Source organism: Epinephelus fuscoguttatus, linkage group LG6 (genome assembly GCF_011397635.1).
Source record: "Epinephelus fuscoguttatus linkage group LG6, E.fuscoguttatus.final_Chr_v1".
Lineage (NCBI taxonomy): Eukaryota > Metazoa > Chordata > Actinopteri > Perciformes > Serranidae > Epinephelus > Epinephelus fuscoguttatus.
In genome coordinates this window covers 30,683,345-30,701,121 of record NC_064757.1, presented here as the reverse complement: position 1 = coordinate 30,701,121, position 17,777 = coordinate 30,683,345, and the positions used below count along the sequence as shown (strand labels likewise).

General features: G+C 40.6%; 1 protein-coding gene across 1 annotated transcript in view; it reads left to right on the top strand.

Annotated features, from left to right (window-relative positions):
- commd10 (COMM domain containing 10) overlaps positions 1–17,451 on the top strand; it is a 77,495-nt gene extending 60,044 nt beyond the window's left edge. Inside the window, exons 6-7 of the mRNA XM_049579680.1 lie at positions 16,449–16,508; positions 16,880–17,451. Of these exons, the coding sequence (XP_049435637.1) occupies positions 16,449–16,508; positions 16,880–16,918 (99 nt within the window). The 3' untranslated portion in view covers positions 16,919–17,451. The remainder of the gene's footprint in view (positions 1–16,448; positions 16,509–16,879) is intronic.
- The last annotated feature ends 326 nt before the right edge of the window (positions 17,452–17,777 follow it).

Sequence of the window (17,777 nt, the reverse complement as noted above, 5' to 3'; positions counted from 1 at the left end):
AACAAAGTTAAGAGGGATAAAATATTTAGACTGATGGAAAGTACGAGGCCTGTTTATCCCCAAGTGTTTTCTCCAAAACATAGAAATTAGGAAGACTGAGTGACATGTTGGCCCTTTCACATGTATTTTGCAGGCCCCTGACTGTACAGGAAGGGTTTTCCATCATGTCATGTCTTGACAGAGGTTTGGAAAATAACTTCACTTCTTCTCTTCTCTTCTCTTCTCTTCTCTTCTCTTCTCTTCTCTTCTCTTCTCTTCTCTTCTCTTCTCTTCTCTTCTCTCTTCGTCATATATTTGGGAGAATGGGGATGTGTCTGTGTGTGTTTGTGTGGGCCTGCATGTGTGCGTGCATATCTGCTTGTGCTCATTTCTGTTATAAATACCAGAGGTGATTGACAGTTTCCAGTGTTTGGGTTTGACAGCTCTTATTTGTTGTAGTCGACAGGCTTTTTAGTGAATGGCTGACGTTTTGAGGTTCCGTGTCTGTCACTGTGCGATGGCTACAGGGCACTGCTGTGGATGTGGATACCAGTTCACGGTGCCTCCCTTTCAGCATCAATGCACAGTGCATATGTGGCTTCTACAGGCTGTGTTTTTCTCAACAGCTCCGGGCTGAAGGGTCATGGGAAGATTAAACATGGTTGTTTTCTGAACTATTGATTTTTTTGTCGTTGTTGTTGACTGGCACATTACAGTTTTGTGTAAAGCTGCTGGCTGCTGAATAATTCCAAGAAACTGACACATAAAAGGAACTGATATATTGTGGACTGGTATAGTTGATTGAAAGAATATCTAAAGCCTTGTTCACTGAGCTTAGGGCGCATGTTATTGTTCAGTGGTACATTTTATCATCCAAATGTTACACGCCTAAAACATCAATTGTAAACACTGGCTCTCTGAACAAAAATCAAGGGTTTGAGACTCTCCATAATGCTAATCATATCTGGGATAACCACCATGAAGGAGGCAGAGGAAAGTAGTTTCTTCGCTGCCTGGAGCTTCCACAGTCAACAAAGAGTCCCATTTTGGAGTAAGAGTCACTCTCTCTTGATTGGAAATCTCTGGCTGCTGCTACTTCTCTCTCCACCTTCACTTACAGTTTAATGCTGCAAGTTGAGTCCTGTTTTCTGGAGGGTTGCAAAGCAGTCTGGGAATTGACAAAACAGTCTCACCCTAAGCCCCATTTAGTTTTTATATTGCTTTTTATTGGATCTTTTTAGTTTGCTAGGTAGGTTGTCATGTAAATGTAGATTTTCATTTTTCCAATTTCATTTCTTCTACAGTATGATTGGGTTGATTGGACCTTCATGTAAGATTGTTTGGTCACTTGTACCAAATTGTAGGAAATCACAAGTAATATAGATGAAATCAAGAAATAATTTTCCTTTATTTCTGTGCTTAAGGGTGCTTTCAGACCTAGAGTTGTCTTGCTTTGGTCCTAATCAGGGATTAATTTTGTCACAAAGTTGTATAATTGCCTAGAGTTGGTTCGTGTTCTCATGGCAGCATTTACAAGAGGACCAGATCAAATACCTTGTGTGAGAAAGCTGCTCTTGATTGGTCAGAATTTCCATGCGGGAAAAATCCAGGAAGTAAACAAAACGTTGAAGAAGAGTACACTTGCAAGATAAATGTGACACTTTCTAATGTCACAATGGAGGGACAACTACGCAGGTTGATTTAAGCGCTGCTCATTGTGGACTATATTGCTGTCATTGTTCATTTTAGTCAAACCATACAGTTTGAAAACGAGGCGCAGCTCCGACTAGAAAACAATGTTTTGATGCATTGGATGTGCTGAATGTGCATATTAAGGCAGTACAGGAGGAGGTGCACATTAATAATCCTCCAGGACTGTAACATGCTCATGTTTAACCCAAACAATGTGTCATGTGACTGCAGTTGGTTCAGATTGAGGTCGGAACACGTTCTCACCACAAACAAACCACACCAGAGTTTATTTGTAACTAGACTGAGACCACCTCTACAAGAAGGTCTCACTCCGGTTGTTTTGGTGCGCACCTGAGTGTGATTGCTGTGTTCACACCTGCCCAAACGAACTGCACATAGGGGGCAAACGACCTTGAGTTCAATTTAATCGAACCAAACAGGGCCGGTGTGAAATCAGCCGTCTCAGTTTGCTCAGTGGCATACAGAAGTTTATACATACTCATTTTTTTCACCAAGATAATCTTCACAAATGAATACCACTTTTATGATTTTTTTAAGCATAAATGCAATTGCCAGAAGTTAAAAACTAACCTTACACCATGGTCACGTGACTTCATTATCACCACCTCAATGAATTTTATGATGTATTTCATGTTATAGAACAGTGTAACAGCCAGTGAACCAGGTGAGAGTGGACTCAGTCGCACAACTCTGGAAACAGTTCAGGTAAAATAACAGTCTTCGCTGGTCAAAATGTAGGTTCTGTACACAGAAGGTCTATCAGTGAAGGCAAACAAATCAAATAGGGATGAGGCAGAGGCAATTAACAGGCTAAATAAAAAACAAAACAAAGAGAAGGACACAGGGAAACAAAAGGCTGGAACACTGGACACACAAGGAGCTCAGGCAAACTGGCACTGAGAGAAAACAAGACACACTAAATACTCTGGTGAGGGGAAGGATAAGGATACACAGGTGAGGCTAATCAGGGCGGGACAGACAATCAGACACAGGTGAAGTCATCAAAAGGGAGAGAAAACACACAGGGGCAGGAAATGGCGTGAACTGAAACGAGAGGAGATGTGAGTTTCAAATTAAAACAGGAAACAACATGTATGAATGAAATAAAAAAAAAAACATAGCCTAAGAAACTTGAGCCGTGACAGAACAAAATGTGAAAGTCTCCAAATTTGTGTAAACCACAGACCTTATTTCAGACCTTTAACCAAAAAGCTATCAAAAAACCCACTGTGCAAAAATGCAGATTGTTACTGAGTTGTAGGACTCATTCCTGAAGCACTCTGCAGCAAACCGTAAGTGCACATTCACTGGAAGCGCTGGTTTTAAGAATGAGGCTCCTTTAATAACTGCATTTACTTAACTATTATAAAAAAAAATTGTTATAATCAGCAGTAAAAGTGTACAACTTTGGGGGATGTTGCGTGAATAACTGTGAAAGTAAGCTATGTTTTGTAAGATAAACCTCCTCCAGTAGTTTTGCTGTGTTCAGAGTGAAAGTTTTAAAAGAAATACAAAGCTTACATGCATGCAAATTAATCACAGTTTATACTAAAGTCCAGTCCAAATGCTAATAATCTGTACTGTGTATATGTACACACTTATAACAGCTAACTGGCTAAGGGAAAACTCAGCAGCATGCCTGAGTTTGAGAAATGCTGCTTCTAATAGATTATGTCATTTTGAGTGTTTTGGGGGTCAATAGTCACCAAACTATAATTGCCTTGTTATGCCACCCTCTTCTTGTTTGTAAAACGTAGGTGGAGAACATATTAGATGTATGCTATATTGCATTTAATTTGATTAGTGTGCCATAATGTGTAGAAAGCTATTAATTAAACCCAACACAATGCCTAGCCCAATTTAGTTTCTGTTATTCTCCTCAGATAACCCTTTAAACTGTCTCCAGTTCCCCCTCTGTGTTCCTCCTCCTCCTCCTCCACCACAGTGACTCAGGTGGCTACACACTAGACAAACCCCCAGCAGTGTTGACGAGGTACAGACAGATGGACAGAAACACTCACAACATAAAAGAGGAGGCAGCGCACCTGTAGCGCTGACGCAAACTCCAAAAATCTTTATTGAGACATTAAAAGACTGTGTTTTGACAGCACAGCTGCCTTCTTCAGACTATCCGATTTTACCGACAGACAGCTATGCAGCTGAACAAATGACAAATGCATGCATCCTCGAGCATACCAAACATACTCTTAATATACAAGAGAAGTGTGCTCACATTTCCTTAATGTCTCAGGTAGTTCTTTTTACAGCAAAGCTACAGATGTGTGGTTTCTCATCGTTGTTTGCTCAAAGGGACAGTTTACCCCAGGATCATAAATTCATATTTTTCCTCTTGCCTGTAGTTTAATATATCAGTCTAGATTGTCTTGGTGTGAGCTGCCAAATGTTGGCGATGTTGGCCATAGAGATGTCTGCCTTCTCTCTAATATAAGGGTAGTACATGTGCTGTAACGGACTGTTTTGTTCAGGGGAATGAAAATATGGAATGGCTTGCATTACACATGGAAGAGGTAAAATTGTTTTTTAAAGCCCCTCTCCAAACAGGACATGTTTTGTTACATCATATCTGAGTATATGATCATTAATGAGAAACTGTCTTGGTCATTTTATGTTTTTCAGTCTCTGTATGTGCTGTTTTTAGTAGTACTGCACTTTTTTAAAGCTCTATCAAATATTTTACTGACTTTTTAGATGCAGTGTGGGTAGTTTTACTGTTGATTTCTTGTTTGCCTGTTTTCTTTGTGTTTTTGCTCCCTTTTGCCTTGAATTTTAATTACGTATTTGTTTTATATAATGATGTAATGTTTACTTGTGTGGACCCCAGGAAGAGTAGTTGCTACCTTTGTTGTTACTAATGAGGATCCAAATAACAGAAGAAAATATGGCGCTCGGCATATGGTACTAAAAGCACACAAAAAAAATACATTTAAAAAGCTCACAGCAGTGTCTCTTTCCAGAAATCATGGCCCGATTACTCAGGATAATCCACGAGCCTCCCGTCCGTCTGTGCGGTGATGTAGTTGGCGGGTGTAGTTTGGTGGAAACAAAATAGTTCCTATATGAAACTGCTCAACAACAAACAAACAAGCTCTGTGGATCATCTTGAGTAACCAGGGCATGATTTCTGGAAAGAGACATTGCCGTTGAGTTTTCAAATGTAATTTTTTGGTGCTTTGAGCACCACAAGCCGAGTGCCATCTGGTTTCATTATACTGGAGAGAAGGCAGACATCTCTACGGACAATATCTCCAACACTCTGCAACTCACACCAAAACAATCTAGATTGATGAATAGCACAGGTAAAAGGAAAATATATATTATTGATTCTGGGGTGAACTGTTTCTTTAACTTGCCTCCACAAAACAAAGCAGTTATGCTGTGAAAACATTTTCATCTCACTTCATTTCTTTTCTAAAAAAAAAAAAAAAAAAATGTTAGTGATGATGAGATGGCACTTTATTCCAGATAGCGGTAATTATCTGTTTGTTGAATATATTACCAGATGTCTCCATGCCACTGTTTTATTTGTGCTGTCACCTGCGTGCACGCCCAGTGACAGACAACACTCCTCATGTCTTCATAAAATAACCCCCGCTGATCATCCTTCAGCAAGATGGCAGAATGCAGCTCAGACAGCCAGAGAAGCTTGTGAATGTGGGCTGGCACAAAGACAGAGAGGAGAACATGCAGACAGGTTGGCAGACATGCATGTATTGTAAGCTAACTGACAAACAGTAATGACACATAGATTGTGGTTGCTGTGAGCTAACAGAGAGACAGAGAAGCAGTCAAGCATGCGGACAAGTTGATAGACCAGATAGGAAGATGGACCAGCAGTCACTCAGCCATCAGGTTTTTGTAAAGATATGTGTACCCATGGCAACATGAGTGTAACAGGAAGGATTGTACTTTTTTTTTTTTTTGGATCAACGATGGTCGTAATATGTGATGAAGCCAAAAAAGCAAGTGTGCTTGTGTGTGTAAATTACAGTAGAGCATCCAGGAAGAGGAGTGCATTTGTTATGAGTGTGTTGAGGGATAAAGGGTTGCCAAAATCCGACAGCTCGGCCTCCTGTGCATGGCGCCTCTCTTTCTGCCTCTTTGTCTTTCACTGTCAAGATTTCTCCCTGTCAGGCAAAAGTCATCGACCAAGCAGCGGTGGAGAGGCTCCAATTGGACAAACTGTCAAAGAGCTCATAGTCACAGAAGACACATAATGTAGCAAAGTCACAGAGGACACATAATGTAACACATCCTCTTTCTGCAGTGTGCTTGAGCTGGCAAGATTACAGTAACCTTTTCTTTTGATGCGCATTTAATGCTGTGTCTGTGTCATATTGAAATCAGAAAAGCACAATGACACGTTTTTATTCTAAACTCACACTCAAACTTGTTCATATTTATTCATTTTTGTCGAGCAGGGATGAAGTGGAGCACATTTTATGCCTTTTCGGATGAAGTGCTTATTGTGGTAGAATAAATATTTTAATTTCAAATGCTGCCAAAATCTGTGGATTTAATGCATGTGTTGAAACATTTATGCCATTTGTGATGCCAAGTGGGATATATCAAAGCTTAAAAGAATGAACACACTTCACAAATTTTGTGTAATTACCATTAGGACATGGAGCTGTTCTGTTTTTGGGGTTTTTTTTCACAGACATAATGTTTATTTTCTGCTAATTAAGACCTGGTGTGAATGAGGCATAATTTCTAGATAAGGTGACAAGCTCTTCATTGTCCACATAAGCACTTAGGTAGCACAGAGTAAAAACACTTGTCCACCACTGAAGTGACCTGGTTCAATTTCCCATCTGTTATGTTTCTGACATGGCCGGGTGCTCCAGCAAACAGTCACCAGTGTTGTCAGGGCAGGAATTTGATGAAAGTAATCCTGTCTTAGTCACTGCACCAGTGAGCCGTTAATCAGCAGGCGTCCGGACACAGAGACACAACAGTGCAGGTACATCTGACACAAAAAAGGTGAAGTTCAAAATTTACTACAACACACTAGCAATGCTTTCCATCGGCCAATCAAGTACTTGCAAAAGCACATACTTGGAGGATTACTTTGTAATATGAGCAGCACATTTCTCTGTTTATAGAGTTGTAAATGTATGTCTTGTAGTATTGTAAATCACTGCCCAGTGCTTCGATGCCTGATAAATATACAAACTTATTGATGTATCACTCAAACAGGTTTCCTGGACCCCATCTTATCTCCTGAATGCCTCCTTTAGGGTGCTTTCAGACCTAGAGTTCACTTACTTTGGTCCGAATCAGGGATTTATTTTGTTACAAAGTTGTATAATTGCCTAGAGTTGGTTCGTGTTCTCACGGCAGCATTTGCAAGTAGACCAGATAAACTGCCTTGCGCGAGAAAGTTGCTCTTGATTGGTCAAAATTTCCATGCAGGAAAAATCCAGGAAGTAAACAAAACGTTGAAGAAGAGTACACTTACAAGATAAATGTGACACTTTCTAATGTCACAATGGAGGGACAGCTACGCAGGCTGATTTTAGAGCTGCTCATCGTGGACTATATTGCTGTCATTGTTCATTTTAGTCAAACCATACAGTTTGAAAACGAGGCGCGGCTCCAACTAGAAAACAATGTTTTGATGCATTGGATGTGCTGAATGTGCATATTAAGGCAGTACAGGAGGAGGTGCACATTAATAATCCTCCAGGACTGTAACATGCTCATGTTCAACCCAAACAATGTGTCATGTGACTGCAGTTGGTCCAGATCGAGGTTGGAACACGTTCTCACCACAAACAAACTGCACCAGAGTTCATTTGTCGCAGGACCAAGACCACCTCTCCAAGAAGTGTCATTGCTATGTTCACACCTGCCCAAATGAACCACACTTAGGGGGCAAACAGACTTCAGTTCAATTTAACCGAACCAAATAGGGCCGGTGTGAAAGCATCCTTAAAGCAACACACCAACACAATGCATTTTATTAATGCAGGGCTATTAACAATCTAAAAGAGGGAGTTTGCATCATCCAGTAAAAATTATAATCTGCTACATGCGTACAAACAAGTAAGCAAACCTTATTTATATGGGACTTTTCAGTGCAGAAGTAAGAATGTGCTTTAGAAGGAAAAAAAGACAAGAGGAAGACAAAAGAGGCGGTAAAGACAATATATAAAAACAAAATTATAAAAGCAGAATTAAATTTAAAAAAAGGTGAAGAATTAAGAGAGAGAAAGAAATCAACAATGATGTTAATTAATGATGGTATAATAAGAAATAAATCATGTTATTGTGCCTTGTTCTGTGGAGCAGAGTCTTCAAATGATATGAGATATAAGACTTCTATAAGAGCATACATCAGAACAGTTTTTGAATTCCCAGTGCACACAGGGTGCTTTTCATTATGCTAACTTATGCTTCCTTGCGTCCTCTCTTCTCTCTCAACCTGGGAATTGCTCCCCCTCCGCCATCATGGAGGATCTTTCAATCCCTTAAGTGTACCTCAAGGACACGAGGAGCAAGGAAGCTTCTGGAGGAGCTTAGAGTGAGGAAACGCAGGTGTATCCTACCCATCTCCTACTACTAAAATGTGAGGAAGAGACACGAGTGAGGGAAGCGAGTAGACATATTAGCATAAAAACACCCGTACAGTACAACTCAGAAACTTCTCCACCTTTCTCCAAGACACACAAAAACTTTCACCCTTGTACACATGACATCTGACTGTACCGCAGAAGATTGATTGACACTTGTTGTCGACACTTGAGCCTGATTTGCTTCACCTCGAGTCTGTCTGGTATGGACTTAGCCATGCATATTTTAAGACTGCTTCACCCGACAGACAGTTTCACACTGACAGAGAGTGTTGTCCCATTTTTCTCTCCCTTTCTCTCTCTGTGAATTTATAGATGGCTTTGTTGTTATATTAAGTTTGAAGTTAAATTTCTGAGTATAAGACAAATTCTTTCTGTCAGTGAATTCTTTATAGTTTGATGTTTGAGATGGTTTTGGTTGTTTGTTACAATGAAAGCTCCCTTGGGTTATCACAATTGCTCATTCTTTTACTTAAGCTCTCATTCTCTGTCATGGTGTGTCTTCACTTTCTCCTTTTCTCTGCCTTTCACTTTGCCGCTCATTTCTCTCATATCTATTTCTCCCCTCCCCTCTTTGTTTTTGTCAATCTCCTTTCCTTGTCATCTTTTACTCCCTTTCCCTTCCCTTATTCCCTCCCCGCCTTTCTTTGAATTCCTTCCTTGATAAAAGCAGTTTCTATAAAGCACTCAGCAAAAAAAAAAAAAAAAAACTCACTGCTTTGACAAGTATTTCATATCCAAGCTGTTCTTCATTGCACTGAGGCAAATAATTGATGAAGAGTGCCTTTTTGCGTCCATCCAGCCCAATTCACACAGACTCCTTGTGGTATGAAAACACCACTGCTCGATGCCATACACATGTGGTCTTATATAAACTGACATTACTGACACCAGTAACCACTTGATGGGATAAAAGCACCGCTTGTTGAAGGTGTCATTTTTTTATCAATTGAGATACATTCTTGGTTCACTCTGGCAATCTCTTAAAGCCTAAAATCATAAAATTGTTCTCCTCTTAACATCAGTGCAGCAGTTACAGGTTGCTGATAGATGACAGACACCAGATGAGTTTCTTTCTGAGCTTTAGGCAGAGTAGGCTGTTTTAGTTTTGCACCTATATTTTTAAAGGGATATTCCTGTTTATCCTCATGGGACCTTGTCCACTTTTGTGTCGCAGTCAGCTGCAGATGGACTTAGCAGAGATGGCTGCCATCTTGTTTTTACATGGATTAGTGTATTGTGCTCTTACTAGTACTAGATGGCACAAAAAATGTCCACAAATGAGGACAACAGGTCTGAGTTGTCTTGAATGAAGTATAAGGTCAAGTAAACCCAAAATGTGATGTCATCATGTGAGGACACAGGGTCTCAGGGGGATATTTATTATACTGCAACCTGTATTTTGTTTTGGTAGTGTTGGCCATTATTTCAGTTTCCCGTATCAGTGTGTTCAACTTTTTATATCTGGAAACAAATTAAAAAAACAGCCAATGGTGGTGCAGAGGGAAAGGAGGAAAGGTTAGGGCATTATTTAAGGTATACGTAAATGTTTGTAAACAATATCACCAGCGAAAATGAAAGTGAAAGTCAACCCCAGATTCACTCTCCTTTACTTTATTTGCATTTTTTTTGGTGCTTTGTTTGTAATTTTTGTACCTTCTTCTTTGATGCATGCTGTCATAGGTCTGGCACCTGCTTGCCACCTGACTTCACCTGCACACTGTGCCCAGGAATGTCCCAAAAATAGCAAAATGAAAAGAAAATACAGGCATAATGCAGGATGTCTGCAGATAAATACACTGCCACACACTTCCAGTGGGTCAGCAGTGTTGCTTAAGGGGGATTACTTTTGTATGAGTCTATACATTGCTCTTGTTTTTCGTTCTGTTAGCTGTGTTGTCACCATGAAATGTATTTAAGATGGATGATGCCTTTCTGCTTCCTCCCACTATACAAAAATAAAGCCAAAATATCCTGGAAATGGGCAGTGCCATCCTGCATCGCTGACATCATTTGGAACCAGAGTCTACGCAGTAGCAATCGGGAAGGGGAGCCATTGTATTGAGGTTCCGCCTATACACCCATCTAACTCAGTTGAGAGCACCACCATTGATTGCGAGTGCAATGATTGGCAGACACAGCTGTCAATCATGACGCCACATCCCCGTTTTATAGCACCATATAGCTAATTAAAACCAAACTTGTTATAAAAATGAACACTTGAACATACATCAGCTTGAGGAGAATTACCTAAAACGACAGAAACAGTCTTTGGGAAAAATTTATTTGACATGTACTTTGATTTTATAGTTTTGACCATGTCCCATCCGCTAAGATGGAGGAGGTGGGCTCATGACCTATACTGCAGCCAACCACCAGGGGTGATCAAGATGTTTTGGCTTCACTTTTCGCCCATCTTTTTTATACAGTCATCGGTTGTCACAGAAATGAACTTGATAAGTCCAATGTTATTATTATCGATAAAAATGAAGGCTCTGAAAATAATACTCAGGTTGCAATAAACCAAAATTTCCTTAGCATTGTGGTATCCCCAGTTTGAGTCTGAGGACTTATGCTGTAATCCATATAGCGCTTCATTCACCAGTATCCCTCCCTGACTTTGTTGGCTCATCTGGGGAATTGTACAAGTAACCTTGTTGAAAGCTATTAGACTTGTACCGAGAGCTGCAACAGATTATTCAGTTCCATCATTTCAGCAGTTATTGAAGGATTCGTTTGGAGAAATTTCCTTGATTCCTTTTGTCAGTTTATTTTCCATCTGTTAGTTTATTCTCTCTGCGTTGGCGCTCCCTTAGTGTGTAGCCTATATTGTAATAACATGCTTCCAACATGCAGTGCATATGGAACACCAGATGCAAGTGAATTTATGATTATCTTCATGGGTTAATCCTGTTTTCTGTACCCTGACACACAGGATTTTGGCACTGAGACAGATAAGATGTCTCTGTATATGTGTGTGTGTGTGTGTGTGTGTGTGTGTGTGCGTACTGGTAGTATAGTGCTGCGATGATGAGGATGATGCATCCTATCCCCATTAGTGTTAGCCTAGATCTGTCAGAGTCTTGTTGGGTAACTGCCTGGCAAAATCTCAACCCTGAGGAACAATGGGAAGGGCCAAACACACACACACACACACAGAGACACAGACACAGACACATACGCCCTTGTGCATATGTTCCCAAGACAAAAACTGATTCTCTGTTTCATACGCACATACCCGACAGTACCTGGAAATTCTCGTCAGAACACACACTGTCAATCTCACATCCACATAAGCACAAACACACTTTCATCCTCAACCCCTGTGTAACAGACAGGAAGAGTTACAGTCTAGTTTGTTGTCTTTATTGTACCTTAGTTTTGATCGACATCATATTTCACACACTCAAACTGCATTTTTTGGTTGCCCCTCGTCTCACCTCTGTCAGACAATAACAGAGACAGCTCAGTTAGCTGACGACTGTTTATTTCTTTTTCCAGCAGCTGACGTTGTTAGTGTGACCCAAACACACTAAAGACCATCAACTCAAATAGCTGATTATGCAGCGCTGGTTTCTCCTCATTATAATATTGTTTGCCACAGTCGAGATCAATGGAGTGACTGAGTGGAAACTCAGATCAGTGCTGTTGGAAGCGCAGGGTGTGTTCATCATTCAACTGATTCGACTGCGTGCCCAATTTGTATTTTAAATCAAATCATTTCCTAACAACATCCTTGTTTACTCTGAGATATTGTTTATCACCTCGTAGAACTACTTTGATGTGCATCTTCTTTACATTGTATCTTGCTCAGTAACAACACTTTAATAAGTTGTTTTATTACCTGTCGTGCAGAGGCTGTCCTTGCAGCGCTCCCCCTGCCGAAGCTAAACTCAAGACTGTCCTACATTCTCCTTGTGCCGTGGAGCTGCTGTGGTGTGGTGGCTTTGACGAGAGATAACAATTTCCCTCTGTGCTCTCCTTTATGGACTTTTAACGTTGCTTCGAATTAATATCTCTGTTATTAATTTGCAGTGACACTTGGCTTCCCTCCACCCACCCAACCAACCAGCCAGCCAGTTAGATTCAAGCCCCAAAGCCCTATTTAGTCTCTAAGCACCAAACAGCAGAGTGGGAGAACTGTGGATTCACTGTACAATCGGACAACTCATGTGTTGTGTCTTTCGGCACAGATTTCTGTCTTTTTGGTTCTTTTTTTGTGTCTTTCTATCGGCCTCTTTTTTTTTTTTTCCTTCTTCTCCCGCCCTCCTAGTAGGTGCCAGGAGTTTGGTGCTATTATCAACATTCAGCGTGACGGCACTGAGTGCACTTTAGGTGGCTACAAGACTGCTGTTCTCCCTCTGTTTTATCCAGAAAGCATTTCACATATTACAGCTATTTTCTCAATGATGGGTGTTGATAAAGTGTCTCGCCATTACGCCCACTCATGGCGGTTGATTATTGTTCAGCTTTCGTTGGTGATGGGGTGATGATAATGATGATAGCAGCAGTCCAGTGATGGTTGCCCTCGCTTTCTTACGTTTTTCTGAGAAACCTCACTTCCCTCGATAGTTTGTAAAGCCAACAATCTTTCAGAGAGGAGAGAAAAACAGCAAAAGGCTCCCAGGTGAACGTCAGAGTGAGCACATAATGATACATTATGTGTATTGTCTTACACCAAATACTTATTCAAGAAGTGACTCAGCATGAAAACAGATCAGAATCAGAGTCAGATTTAACGGCCAAGCGAGTGTATACGTACAAGGAATTTGACTCTGTTTTTTGTGCTCTCAATGTATTTGGGATTTTTAGTGTAACATGTTGCTTTATATACACGAAGTAGGTTGATATGACAGTGTATACGATGTGTACAGCATGCTTATATATTATTAAGGATGATATTAGAATGTTAAATAAGCATTAACAGAAGAAATAAGGAGAGTATTTAGACTATGAAATATATAATTTACTGGTAAAGTGGATGCTTGGTGTTATAGGGTTATTGAGGCCTGGTGTTATGGGTTCATCAAAGGGGAAGAAACTGTTTTATATCTGATTTAGAGATGTCAGTTTTGGTTTGGTTGCTGTTTATAGCCTGATACCCATTACTGATAACTAACCGATGAACTTTTAAGAAAATAATAGAGCTAAAAATGAAAAATGATGTGAAATACAAGAGGCCTTTCATTTTTGTCCAGTGCACCATTGACTCAGTGAGCTTTAGCACCACAATTCAAAGTGCTATCTATTTAGAGGTGGTGAAATTTGAATGTTTTGTGATACAAATGTTTTGCCTTTCTTTTGATTTTTTTTTACTGACTTTGCTGACACACAGCCGGCTAGCTGCATAAGCATGGTGAAACATAGTGCCCACTGCCTACCCTCCATTCTCCACTGCTACGCCAAAGTAAGCCTTGGCCTCTCTGCACTGCACACCACCCGGGTCTGGTGGGAGCTTATGTTGGCTAGCAGCGTAGCTCATTCCGGGATTACCGCGAGTAACCCTTTACAGGTGGCGGGATGGTGTTGCTGTGGAAACATGGTGGCCAACTTCTAGTCTTCCCCCAGCTGTTCCCAAGCGTAAGTGGTTGCTGCAAAACACCTTTAGCATTGTTGAACAATGTCAGCACCACTAGCCATGCAAACACTGCTAATGGTGCTAACAGTAGATGCCATTGCTAAATGGGGTTTGCAGTTCAAAATTGGGCCACTCAGGCTACTCACTAAGGCTATCTGGGAGAAGACTGGAGGGTTTCAAAGCAACACTGTTGTGTCGGGACAGCATTACAAGTGGTAATCGCCAAATAAGCCGTGCCACTAGCTGACATTAGCTCCCACCAGACCTGGTTGGTGCACACTGCTGTCAGCCAAAGAGTAGTAAAATTAATCCATAGCCCAACATGCATTACCAGTCAAAAATATACAGTTAAAAGAGGATTAACAGTTCACCGTTGACATTCCTAGTCTGGTTGTTTTTGCGTACGGTGTCCTGTAGCACCTGCCAGAAGGGAAAAGTTTTCACAGGTTGTGTTCAGGGTGAGAAGAGTCTGCAGTGATGTTACCTGCTTGTTTCTTGACTCTGGAGATGTTATGTCCTGTCTGGAAGAAAGGCTGGCACGAATGTTTTTTTTCTGCAGTTCTGACTGTCCTTTGTTGTCTGTTCCTGTCCTGTTTGGTGGCTGATCCAAACCACAGTGATTGATGTGGAGAGAACAGACGGGATTATTGTGGAGGAGAACTGAATCAGCTGCTCCTGAGGCAGGTTAAACTTCCTGAGCTGGCGCAGGATGTACTTCCTCTGCTGAGCCTTATTTCAGATTTAACAAACTAAAAAAATACTGAATTATAAAATACTGAGAGTATTGAAGCAGTCTTCACAAATCTTAATTACGTATCCCAGCTTTACAAGACTCAAGCTTCCTTATCCAATATAGCGGGGAAAAAAATTGTATTAATATGGATTTAATTCCTGACTTTAAAATGGGCTCTATTTTCTCTTGTCTCTTTTCACTCTGTTGAAATACATCTTGCCATAAAGTTATATAATAACAGCAGATATATGGGGTTTTAAAATGCTGTAGTTCCGTTTTCAAGGAAAGGGGAAAAGAAACAAAAGAAGAAAAGAAGGAACAACAAAAAGAACAGCTCATGTTTTTGCTCGATATCACGTAAAAAAAAATCTAAACACTTACAAATTATGGACATAATATTTTAAACTTTATTTTCAGTACTTCTTATTTCCCCTCAATTATTCTAACTCAGAGTCGATGGAAAAATCCACATGAGGCACTTGTTAGCTTATCTTTCTCCTTATATGCTAAATCTGTGGTTCTCAAGCAGGGGTCCATGGACCCCTGGGGTTCTTTGAGGAAAATGTTTTCATTTTTAATTTTTTTTTATTTAGTACAGAAGTGAGCCTGATGTGAGTAAAGGCTCGTTTATGCTCAATGTTAGATAAGGAGATGGAGACGGATGGAGCCTTCTGTACGTAGGCTGCATATTTGTGAATGTTTTCAGACAGCTTGCGGATACAGACGAAACAGAGCAGATCATGGAGGCAGTGTAGCGTAGTTCAAGAAAGATACAACCAAAGGAGACAATGAAGAATCTTGAATAATGGTGGGAACCAATCGATGATATAGTGGAAAGAGTTCTCTGTCCACATGACAGGGTGTATATAATGGCTGCCGAGACCATCGCCATCTACAATGCTTCCTCTGTTTAAAAGTACAGTACGGAATTAAGACCTCTTCAATCATTGCCTCGTTTGTTGGTGTGGGAAACTTTTGACTCTATCCTCATGACAGAGTCCTCCTCCTGACGTTTACAGTGTTTGACATGAACATATCTATCTATCCTCATATATAAAGGGCGTATAAAGGAGCCTTAAGAGCCATGTTGACTATTCTGATCACAGGTTTTACTTCCTCCATGGTTATCTCCTCAACTGTAGCTGACAACTAAAGAATTGTGCTCTTAATCGTATCTAGCAACCAAAATCTTTTTAATGGAGGTCTCTGGAGCCAGATCTTATCAAATGGGGGTCAAATGTGTATCAGTGTTGTGGACTTGAAAAAGGTTGAAACCATGAAAGGAACCACTGTGCTACATAAATCAGCCTGCTTTATCAGATGAACTAGACTGCGTGTGTTTAAAATATGTCATGATTAAGCGCAGGATAGTTTCCATCATTTTCCTAGTAGTGGGCCTAATTGTCTATATTACATCTGCATGCTTCGCAGTATGTCTGCATGTGTTCACTGCGATGTCAGCGATGGGAATTTATCATCATGCTGCATATAATACAGCCAATGTCTTTTTTAAAAATTAATCCAAACAGAATGGAGAGAGAGTGATGTGAGTTTGTGGACAGTGACTTTGCCTTCGGTGTATTTTTAAACACTCTGATGGATATGACTTAGAGGGTAGTACATACTGGCCAGAGAGCAGTAATAATTAATGAAGGTTTTTATAGAAAGCGCAAGAAAGCCGACTGAAGAAGTCTTGGTCATTATTCTTGTGCATATGCTCTTATTGCTGGTCTTTTATCCTCTGCTGTGTTGTTCTTGTTCTCCTCTGAACTTATTTTTCTTATTTGTTAGGCTGTGTCCTCCCCCTCACTCGTATGCCTCTCTAACCCTACCTCTCTATCTCTCTCTGCAGGTTCAGGAAAATGTCTTTGCCGAGTTTAACCACAAGCAGCTGCTTGACTTCTACAACAAGGTCTGTTATTTGTGTGTGTGGGAGTGTGTGTGTGTGTGTGTGTGTGTGTGTGTGTGTGTGTGTGTGTGTGTAAGTGCATGTTCGTGTCCACTTTCATGTCACGGTGCATGTATACGTCTTTGTGTTTCAGCGCCCATCTTCTGTGATGCATTTTATCTTGATTGACAGACATTGCCTGACGAAATCCATCTGCCTGCCTGTCTCCCTCATACTTTGATACATTTTATGGCCTCTTTCTCTTTTTTCTTTCTCCTTCTGACTTTCTCTACCTTTTCATGTGTGTGTGTGTGTGTGTGTGTGTTTGTGTCTGTGTACCTCTTTTGTGTACTTCTTTTTCCAAACACTCAACCTTTTCTTCTTTTTTCTTCCAGCTTGAAGTCGTGCAAGGCCAGTTGGATTCCCTGACTTGATGCCTGGTGCTCTTTGTACATCCACAAACAACACACAAACACACACACATGCACAGTGTTTTTGCTGACAGCTATGCCAGCTGTTGGAGGCCTAGCAATTCCATTCTTACTCTGATTTATTAGAGAAAAATGTCAGACTTTGAAAGAAGGATTTTCATTCCCCTTTGAGCTCCTTTTACGCAGGTTTATGCTCATAACTTGGAGAGGCCGGTGTGATAAATCTGATTGTACTTTGAATTTTTATGTCTTCATTAAGGAGATGGTGGGGAAAATTACCTTTGTCGACATAAAACGCACTGAAACACATTTCTTAGTCACATTTTCTTCGTCCAGCAGTGAGCAACTTAATGTTTGATTGCCCTGTGAATTAGCTGTAATAAGATGTCAAAATGTGCCAATACTCCGTGATCTTTAAAGTTCATTTGTACTGAAATTAAATGTTATTTTGAGTTGAAACAAAAGGATTTTGTAACTTGGAGAAGGAAGTAGTGTCCATGCCATTCTAATAAAATCTGAAGTGGAGGTGAAATTCATCCAAGCTGTTGTTATTTAGTGAAGGCTCATTATTTCTCATTAAGACCAACCTGGACTGCTGGTTCAACAGATGGGAGTTCTGGGAGGCACAGCGGACCTTCAGTGTGTGTGTGTGTGTGTGTGTGTGTGTGTGTGTGTAAATGGGTGCATGAATATGTCCTTGTTCATGCATCTGTCCTTACTTGTGTCTGTGTGTGTGTTTGTGTATTTTCTCTCTTCCACTCGTGGAGCCAATCTTGCGACGTTCCCAGGCTCCCAGGTGTTGTTCTCCCATGCAGATTAGTAAACCCACCCCTGTCAGATTTACCCAGCGGCTCTGCACTCC